The sequence below is a fragment of the Callithrix jacchus genome, chromosome 7 (assembly GCF_049354715.1).
Source record: "Callithrix jacchus isolate 240 chromosome 7, calJac240_pri, whole genome shotgun sequence".
Taxonomy (NCBI): Eukaryota; Metazoa; Chordata; class Mammalia; order Primates; family Cebidae; genus Callithrix; species Callithrix jacchus.
In genome coordinates, this window is record NC_133508.1 from 83,356,228 (window position 1) to 83,366,723 (window position 10,496).

The 10,496-nt window shown below is 53.2% G+C and overlaps 1 protein-coding gene across 1 annotated transcript; it reads right to left on the bottom strand.

The window, feature by feature from the left end:
- Nucleotides 1–306: 306 nt before the first annotated feature.
- On the bottom strand, nt 307–9,632 carry MOB3C (MOB kinase activator 3C). The gene is made up of 4 exons (XM_035251383.3): nt 9,337–9,632; nt 5,763–6,230; nt 2,574–2,776; nt 307–2,258 (listed from the first exon to the last, which is right to left on the bottom strand). The coding sequence occupies exons 2-4, from the start codon at nt 6,178–6,180 to the stop codon at nt 2,229–2,231; spliced, it is 651 nt and encodes a 216-aa protein (XP_035107274.1). The 5' UTR covers nt 6,181–6,230; nt 9,337–9,632; the 3' UTR covers nt 307–2,228.
- Nucleotides 9,633–10,496: the final 864 nt, after the last annotated feature.

Below are 10,496 nucleotides of genomic sequence, written 5' to 3' on the forward strand. Positions count from 1 at the left end.
GCCAATGCCAGGCAACCTGAGATGAAACAAGAAGTGATTGCTCTCAGACTGACTTCCCGGAAGGCAAGGGCCAGCCTTCTCCACCCCAAGTGTCCTAGCCTAGCCTGGTCTAGAATTCCCAGAGCCCCAGGAGAATCTTGGTGTCCCCACCCTGGAGAGCTAGGCCAGATATGACCACACCAGCCAGCCTTCCACATGGTCCAGAATCTCAGGATAAAAACCCGTCCCAGCCCCATTCTGGCTCAGTTCCTTCCATGGTCTGTCTGCCAACAGACATGTGGCACCCAGACCACCGCTTCCCACCAGTTGCTGCTTTAGTTTGCCTTTTATTTTATGAAAAATAACAACAATAAAGTTTTCCCTCTGTTTCATAAAAATAAATTTTCCCACCCTCCCCCCATCCCAGAAATCAGCCCTTGCCATAGCCTAGAATTCATCTTGCAAGCCACAGCACTCTGGGGAAAGCTCCGACTACCCTCACTCCACAGCCTCTGGCGAAGCTGCCAGGCCACTCTAGAGGTGGCAGAGGCAGAAGTTCCAGGCCCAGCTGGCTGGCCCCAAGAGCTCCGTCTGTTTCCCCAAAGTGCAGGCAGCTTCTAGGCCACTGAGAGGGGCATGATATTGGATGCTTGGCTCAGGAAACAACCCCAGCCAACCCAAGGGGCAGTGGGGCATGTTGGCGTCAGGTTAGAAACTGTTGCTCAAAGCAGGAACAGTTGTGTCCTGAAGAGGGTCTGTTAAACCCTCTTTCCAGGTGTATCTCTGTGTAGCAATTGACGGGTCTTGGGGTCAGGATCTCTGGTTTCTCCAGCTCCATGAACGCTCCCTGTAAGGCCTTGGACAGTTTCTGCCTCCTCTTCTCCTGGCTTCCTCTTGTGTACATTGAGACTCTGAGACTGGATGATTCCCAGGTCCCTTCTGGCTTTCCATTCTAGCCTCCCAGAGTGGAGGCTCTGGGAGGGCAGAAGCCTGTTCCTGCCTCAGTTTCCCCACCTGTGGGTCTGAACATAGAGTTGTGTATGGAGGTAAGGTGTAATGGAGTGCTGAATGAACATCCCAGTCTCCCTGTGCATAGCTGTGCTCTGAGATCCAGCTGGCTGAAATGCCTCAGGGATGGCTGGGAAGGAGGCAGGTACTTTTAGGATGGAGGATCTCCATGCCTGGAAGAGTCCATTCACCACCTACATCTTCAGTGTCCTGGGATGGAAGACAAGACTCCAGAGTTCCCAATTCAAGTTCCACAAGTTCCTTGGACTAGAGGATTAATTTCTTCTGGGCTTCAGATCTGAGGAGCCAAGTCTGTAGATTCTGGGAGCTAGACTAGAGTATATGATTCCCCGCTGAAGGATCAGGGGACCTTTGTGTACTTGAGGGATCATCTCCAACCCCCAAGAGGCTACCTAGAATACAGGCCTTCTTGGAGGCAGAGGGAAGAGTAAAATGGCAGCTCGTGGGCCATCTTTGGATGAGAAAATCAGAGCCTGTGTCTGTGGTGGGTCAGGGTTTAGGAACTCAAGGCAAGGCTCCACTTCCTACCTGCTCCAGCTCTCCAGGACTCATGCTGATGGAAGAGTGTAGCCTGGAAGGTTTGAATGTAGAGCAACATCCACAACCACATTTTGTGCACTTACACACATGGTCAGATACACTGAGTGGGGACACTGACCTGTCAACACACCTACAGTGGTCATGGTCTGATGGTTTCATGGTCTGATGGTCCCAATCTATTTAGCCATCCAGCCAACATTTATGGAAGGCCTACTTGCAAAGGAGGGGTAAGGCAGCTAGCTCTCACAGACACACCCCACAGTGAAAATCATGCACATGCACAACCTGGCATCTGTGCTCACTCACAACAGACTGCTCTCTCTCTTGCATCTTTCTTGTCATCACCTCAGCCACACCCGCATTCTTCCAATAGGCTTGGGAACCAGCATGGAAGGGTCAAGTGTCAGAGAAGAAACCCCCTAGACTACCCTACTCCCAGACTTCATGCCAGAGGTTTAACTCCACTTCCCTTCTGTTTGCCCGCCTATGTGCTCTCCCCTTCGCCCGCAAGCGGCCAGTGTGACAGGTAGGCAGACTCCTGAGAACCAGAAGTCCAGAGGCTTTGGGTGTGTGGAGAGGTTCCAGGGCCTTCAGATTCCTTCAGACTTCTGGGGGTCCCCTCTGCCAGCCACCCTGTGTTCAGATCGTCCATCTGATGGCCAATGAATCCAGGCCTGGGCTTAGTGGCAGATCCGCTCTGTCATCTCCCTCTGTAGAGACACAAGGTAGGGAGGGGTCAGTCAGAGCTCAGCCTACTAGGCAATCCCTTCCCAAACCATAGGGCCTAGCTGCTCTTCTCTCTGAGCCTGGCCCCTTCCTCCAGCAACCCCAACTCTTAGACTGCAGATTTGGGTTTGTAAACCAACATTTGAATGAATTATCTATTGAAGTATAGAATTCACTGTTAAATGAAATGCCTTCCCCTAATTTGTCTACTTGGGCATTGGAGTTACTTAAATAGGCAGCTTTTGGATGTGAAAACTCAGGCTAGCCTTGTAGGGGAGGGTGGTAGGGCTTGGCCTCACCAGGGGCTCCAGCTCCCGCTGGTCCACCAGACTGAACTCTTGGATGAAGTAGTAGAAGTGCTTGTAGCAGGTGTTGACATGCGCCTCTGCCCCCATGCTGAGGATGCTATCAAAGTGGTGGATGTAGACGTGGACAAAGACTCGGAAGAGGCGGGTCAGGATCTTGGTGCAGACCTGCTGGAAGTTCTTGGGGAAGGGAACTCCTAGAGGGCAGGGGAGGGCAGAAGAAGGGGATCAGCATTCTGGTGAGAGAGCTCTGCCCAACTTTTCCCTCCCACACACAGGCAACCAGGGAAACAAGTTTCCCCAGCATACTTCTTAGTACACTTCGCTTTAGGAAATAGAGAGTGGTTTAACTTCCCATACTTTTCTTTCTTTCCTTCTTCTCTTTTCTTTTTTTGAGATGGAATTTCACTCTCGCCCAGGCTGAAGTGCAATGGCGAAATCTTGGCTCATTGCAACCTTGCTTCCCAGGTTCAAGTGATTCTCCTGCCTCAGCCTCCCAAGTAGCTGGATTACAGGCATATGCCACCATGCCTGGAAAATTTTGTATTTATACTAGAGACAGGGTTTCTCCATGTTGGTCAGGCTGGTCTTGAACTCCTGACCTGAGGTAATCCACCTGCCTCAGCCTCCCAAATGCTGGGATTAGAGGCATGAGGCCCACCATGAGGGGCCATACTTTTCTTTTTAATGAAGCACAGATCTCACTGGCTGTCACCTACTGACATATATATCATTTTCCACATTTTCCCATCACCTAAAGCAGGGCTTTGCAAACTTGTGGGGGTCACTGACCAGCCCTTCTTAGACTATGATAAAAGTTACGATATAAACTGTCCCCAGAAATATGTGCAACTGCAGAGATGCTGACATCACACTCTTGTATACAACTCCAAGGAGGGTTCAACATCTGGATCTGTTTATAAAAAGCCTGAGTCTTCAGGATTAAGTCCTAACTTCCCAGCATGATGCTGCTCGAGGCCTTTCATGATCTTATCCTGATCTCCCTCTCTAGCCCCACCCCACGTCCCTCCTCTTTTCAACATTCATACAGAAGTCCTCAGACCCACAATCCTGGACATTATGAATTCTGCAAGAATTAGTTCAGACAGCCCTCATTTCTTCAAATATCCAACAACAGGAAGAACCTTTCATCTATGAGCCAGGCCCTGTGCTGGGCTCTTCACACCTTTTGCCTCCAATGCTTAGAACAATTTGGCTGATGTGTCTGATTGTCATTCTAGATATGATAAAACAGAGGTGCATCAAGGTGAAGCTGCTCACTCAAGGCCACATAACTATTAATCAGTGCAAACTGGAGACAGGATTCAAACCCTCTTTGTCTTTGCACTGCACTGCAATGCCCCTCACAGGTATTGGGACCCATGAAAAAGGACCCGTTTCTGCATAGTCCCCCATTGCCACCTTGAGGTGGCAATCTTTGTGGCTTAGGCCTTCTCTGTGTGGCAGAGTCACCCAGGGTTTTAAGCATCTACACCTGGAGTCCTACAGGCCCAGGGAGGTATGGCCAGGGAATATGAATCTACATTCAGGTCCACAGCTGGCCCACCCGGCTCCATAGACTCCCTCCTCTTCCTCACTGCTCCCAGGTGGGGATTGAGCCTTCCCTCCCTCCAGCTCAGCCCAGATTCCTCAGACATATCCTGCCCATCTAGGCTTGGGGTCCTGGGCTCCCACAGACCTGAGCCCAGTTCTGAATTCCTCCCAATTCAGTGCATGGTCCTGATCTCCTGACCTCAGGATCCTCACGTAACCTCAGTTACCTCCAATGTCTCTGTCGGGCATGATAGTGCAGGAAAGAGCAGGCCACTGGCTGGGGAGGAGCCTTGGGCATTGAATTGTGACTCAGTGTCCAGCTTCCTTCAGCATTCACACTTCTCCCCTCAGGGCTTGACCACCCTGCCCCACCCACCGATCCTCCACACAGCCTCGGCAAAGATGAGCTCCAGGCCAGGTGGGGTCTGGGCTCAGTAGCAGGTGGGGCTGGTGTGATGAACACAGTGTCATGCCTGCTCAGCTCCTGGACCAACACCCCCCTTCTGCTGCCCTCAGGTGGGTAAGCAGTGCCTGGATGGCATTACTCATCTCCCCTCACACCCTCACCTGCCCAGGCTGCCCAGCTGAGATAAGAAAAGGCCCCGTAGCCTGTGCCTGACAAGGGAAAATTCTGCCCTCAGAGCCCCAATCTGAGGTGATGATACCATGAGGGTCCCCCAACCCCCAACCCCCAACTCCCTCCTTTTCCTGAGGCCAGGAGTGAGAGGGAACCTCGAGAGGCTGGAGGTCAGATCAGCCATGAATACCTTGGGGCACCTGTTCTGAAGGTTCTGAGAATCATAGCATCTGTGGTCTTGAGCCAGAGTGGTCTCTGGTGGGACCACTTATGTTTTAGAAAAGAAAAACCCTCTGAGGCAGAGGTCTCTATTAAAAATACAAAAATTTGCCAGGTGTGGTGGCCAGTGCTACTCAGAAGGCTGAGGCAGGAAAATCACTTGAACACGGCGGGGGGTGAGGGGGGCGGGCAGAGGTTGCAGTGAGCTGAGATCACGCCACTGGTTGAAAGAGCAAAAATCCATCTCAGAAAAGAAAAAAAAAAAAAAAAGAAAAGCCCCAAATTGGGAGTCAGGAAGTCCTAGTCAAAGGTTTGACTTTGAGCAAGACACTTAACCTGTTTCAACCTCTGTTTCCTCTTCTACAAAATGGGGATGAAAATCACCCCCTCAGGCAGGGTGTGGTGGCTCATACCTGTAATCCCAGCACTTTGGGAGGCTGAGGCGGGCGGATCACCTGAGGTCGGGAGTTCCAGACCAGCCTGACCAACATGGAGAAACCTCATCTCTACTAAAAATACAAAGTTAGCGGGGCATCGTGGTGCATGCCTGTAATCCCAGCTACTTGGGAGGCTGAGGCAGGAGGATTGCTTGAACCCGGGAGGTGGAGGTTGCAGCCAGCCGAGATCTTGCCTTTGCACGGTACCCTGGGCAACAAGAGGGAAACTCCCTCTCAAAAAAGAAAGAAAGAAAGAAAGAAAGAAAGAAAGAAAGAAAGGAAAGAAAGAAAGAAAGAAAATCCCCCCTAACTCTGCACAGAGTGGCTATATCAAACCAAATGCCTCATCTGTGGAATGGGCTGCCAGTGGCTCCCTCCCCGCCAGGTGAAGCTCACCAACACGCGTGGGAAAGACCTCCTCGTCATTGATGAGACCTTCAATCCAGTCCATGAGCAATGCCATATAGCGCGGTGCGGAGAGCTTGGCCGGCCGCCTGTACTGGCGCTCGTCCTGCCAGCGGTACTCGTAGCGGGGCCCGCCGGCCATGACCGGGCAGCTGGTCTCGCTGCAGCGCTCCGCCATGGTGCCGTAGATGAGGTTGATGCGGTTGAAGAAGTCCACCACGTGCACAGCGATCCAGTCGTCGATGTTCTCCCCGGGCGGCAGCCTCACCACACTTCGCAGGTCCAGGCCTGACTTGAGCGAGGCCTGTGCCTTCTTGTACAGCTCAAAGCGCTGTGTGCCGGGTTCAAAGCGCTTCCGCGGTCGGAACGTCTTGTCCTTGGCGAACACCTGCTTCAGGCACAGGGCCATGGCCAGCTGGGCCTGGGCCTGGTGTCCAGGGGCTTGGACCTGAGGATACCCTGCCAAGGACAAGAGCATGGGGGAGCTGGCAGTCAGGGCCTTATCAACTGGGCTCTGACTCCCCAATTCATCATTTCTCTGGCACCTCTCAGCCTTTGCTCAACCACTGCATTCTCTGCCTAGAATCTAAGTCCTCAGTCCCTAGGTCCAGTGCCCCGCTCTCTTTCCAGGCTACCTGAGTTGCCCTTGCTAATCCGCCACAGCCCTCCCATCTTGTTTCTTTACTGCTTTCATTGCATCTCACAAAGGGCTGAGCTGGGACTCTATTAACAGGTGCTCCTCGGACTTGCTGTTGGTCGTGAGAGAGGTCGCAGAGGCTCCCTGCAAGCCCACCAGCAGACCCCTCATTCAGGGATCTGAATGAGATGACCTCTGGGAGTCCCCCTAGCCAGCTGGTGCAGTGTGGGAGAGCCTCACAGCATTGTGGCTAGGGGTGGAGGCCAGGGAGGGGGCAGCCTTCGGCTTCCTCTGGGATATCCCGTAGTCCATCCGGTCACCGGGGATTCCCAGGGAGCAGCAGGGAACTGTTCTACCAAAAATGTCCTTTCCTTTTTTTTCTCCCTGAAAGAGGAAAGAGCCCTCCAGCTGCCAGCTGGGCGGCTTCTGAGTGTGGCTGCAAGCACTGGAGGAGGGGGAGGGCAGCAGGCCTACAAGGGCACTGCTTCCTCTCACAATGACTGGAGATCCTCCCCCACAAGCCAGTCTCTTCCAGCCCCAAATCTAACAAGCCACTGGCTCCTCCCCTTGCACCTGACACTCAGTAGACATTCCTAGAGCAACTACTATGTGCCTGGCACAGGGAGGTAGGAGAGTATAGTCAGATCTACCCAGCGGGGCCCATCTAGAGCTCAGGCAAATTTGCTTTGCCTTCTAGAATTTAAGGATCCCAGATTCAGAACAGACTTAGGGAGACAGTGATCAGGGCCCTAGGCTCAGAGGCAGGAATCCTGGGTTCCAGTTCCAGCTCTGTCACTGGCTTACCAGGTGACGCCTGTTATCACCATGGATTTGGTCCACCCAAGTCCTGGCTCACTCTGCTATAGCTAGGTTTCTAAGCCTGAGTCATCTCATCTCACCTGTGAATGTGTGAGCTACCAGGAAATGCAGACCCATGTACCTACAAAGACTAGAATTTAGTCACAAACTAAGCACTGCCCCTGCCCCCAGAATGAGCACTAAGGCTGAGTATAAGCTAAAATTGCATTCTGGTTCCAGGCTGACCTCTGACACCTGAGCTGGGGCGAGTGTGAGCCCTGACTTTAGCCTTTAGCTCTACCCTGAGGCTTGCATATGGCCAGGGAAAAAGCCTAGCCTTGACCTCTGACTGATGCTGGAGTACTGTCCTTTCTCACATCTCTGGTAACCCTGGGATAGAACTGGGGAAGGGAGGGTGGGAACCAGGTGACAACTGGGTAAAACCAAAGGCATGACACATATTGCAGGGAGGGTACTGGCAACAAGTCAAAGTAGCTGGGGAGATGTTTGAAGCAAAGGTCCTTCCTTGAACCCACAAAGGCAGGCCAGGATGGGGCACTCTAGTAAAATGAGAGCAGCCTGGAGAGTAGAAACAGGCCTTTCAGCAGGAACTTGCTCTTTTGAAAAAACCTCACAGATCTGAAAGGTCATCTCATCCAACCTGACTCTTCAACTTCTCACCCAAAGAAGTCTCCAGAGTGGGACCCGAGCTTCTAGAGCAAAAAGATTTCTGCACTTCACTTGCCATCTCCATTTTAAACTCTGCTTGGGACAAGTTATTCCAAAATCCCTTACACTGCAATTAGGTGGGGCTCCTCCCCACATCGCATGGCCCCCTTTACAATAGTTAGAAACAGTCCCCCATTCTGGCATTCACCTTGTCCTACCTTTCCTGCCCCACTTCCCACCTCCCACGCCAACCACCCTGGGCTTCTTCCTGATTCCTGAACACACCGCTACTCTCTTGCCTCTGGATGTTTTCTTATCCCTTCACCTGCCTGACCGCACATCCTCAGATTGGCTGCTACCTCCTCCCACAGCCTCCTCCTGAACTCGGATCTCCTCCTCCTTGGGTAGAGGCTGCTTTCGGTCATTGCAGTTTCCACTCCATCCCTACTCCCAGCTTAGGAAAAGGCCTGCCGCAAAGTCAGTATTTATGCTTTAAGGAAAGCTTAGACTCTAGAATCTTAGAGTTAAAATAGTCCTGAGAGATCAACTGGCCCAAATCACTTGTACAGATGGGGAAACTGAGGCCCAGATGGGGAAACTGAGGTCTAAAAACAGGACTTGAGGAGCCTGTGTTCACATAGCAAATTACAAGCAGAACTGGTAACTGGGATAAGTTGGGGCTTGGCTCATGACCAAGAGTAAAAGGCCATTTTCCTGCACTGGCTGGTCAATGGTCTGGTGGAGACAGATAGGAGGGGAGTGGAAGGACAGTGGAAGCATCTTTTCCACCAAACAGCCCAGCTTGCTTCCTGCCCCCAATATGCTGACTCCACACAGCAACTGGGATGTCCTGACCAATGAGCTAGTGTCCCACCTTACTCCTGTGAAACTTTCTCTTCCCTGGAAAATGTAAGCTCAGGGGTTGGGTGGAGGGCAGGTGCTCTTCTAGCCACAGGCATAACTCCCTTCAGTCCCACCTCCATGCCCTCACTGAGTTTCGGTCTGTCACAGAACGAACTCCTGTCTCCTCCCTAAACCACTGTGGTTCCCCCCACCCCCATTTCCCAAGGTTGGCTATCCTTTCACTCCTGTAGTGGCAGTGGCTTGTTCATTCCCTGGGTGGCATCTGGGCTTCTCAAATGAAGACAGCAGGGTGACCCTGCCTGTTTCTGACCTTTAGCTCTCTGACAGGCTACATCTACCTCTCCTTGGGCCTGACCCAGGATCTGGGACAGAGGATGGCCCTGGTTTGAACCCAGAATCCAGCCTGGGACGCTCTGCAGGACAGAGATCATAGATAAAAGTAGAGGCGAAGACTCCACGCTCTCACCCACGCCCATCCCCAAACCAGCTCCCAGGGCCAGGCAGGCCGTAGGACCCAGAGGATCCCGCCTGACATTTCCGCTCCCGAAGATAAGCCCCCCAACCTCTCCCCTCTGCCCCGTCCAACCCCAAACCCACCCCAACTTTCGAAGCTCTGAGCCTCGGACCCCAGCCCCAGGACAGCGGCCAGCCAGCCTCCGGGCGGGACTCGCCTCCGGACCGTGCCACGCCTGGACAACCGAAGAAATGAAAGTGGAAGCCAGGCGGGCGGGGTGCGCGGCAGGGCCGCGAGGGCACAGCGCACTCTCACGGGTCCTCCTCTGTCCGCGGGGTCACATTCCCGGCCACAGGGTCGCCTCCTCTTGCCAGTCCCGCCGTGCCTGTTCTCTCGCCGGTCTGCCTGTCCGTACGTCTCTCCTGCCGCCCTCCCGTCCGGGGCGACGCCAGCTCCGCCCCAGCCCCGCCACGCCGCTGCCACGGGGCGGGGAAAGGGGACTCCCCCCCACCCCAGTACACAGACTCACTCGCCCCCGCCTTCCCATAAAGTCCATATTGTGCTCCCAGCTTCCCCTTGGACAAGGACTGAGCTGCCCCCACTCTTGGTGCTTCCTTGGACCTCCACCAAGGAGGCAGCCTCAGGTTCCCAGACTGTAAAATGGGAAAAAGTTAGGCTCCTTCTGGAGTAGAAACAAGAGCTGCTAGATAGGGTGGTTCCTTCGCTCTCCTACAAGTGGGTCACATTTGTCCCGGGACCCAATAAGGGATAGGGGCTGTCCTATCCACTCCCATATCCTAGCTCCTTGGATAGGATTCAGAACCCACTTGAATGAATGAATGAGTGAGTGAGTGAGTGAGTGAGTGAAGGAATGAATGAACGCCTTGGGAATCAGGAGCGACTTGAGTCCATCACCCCTGTGGGACAGGCACAGAAGAGCGCTCAAATCACAGACTCCATCTCCTCAACCAGGGAGGGGACCTTGCTCAGGCTGGGCCAATTCTCCTTGCTCCTCACCGAGTCACCCCATTTCTTACCTCCAACATTTATCCCAGCTCTTCCATTTTAGAATACCTTCTTTCTTTCCTTCCTTCTGATCAAATTCAAACCACTCAAGATCTGATCTGCTCTCCCTACCACCTGGGTTCCTTCGAGGACAGACAGATATCCCACCAGCATTCAATGCACATTGTGGCCCCCAGGCCCAGGCCCAGTTGGCTGCTCTGTCTGGAATGGGAGGGAAGATTGGAGGCCTTCTACTGTAGGAAGCCCAAAGCAGACAGCTGAGCTGTAGAAGCCACTC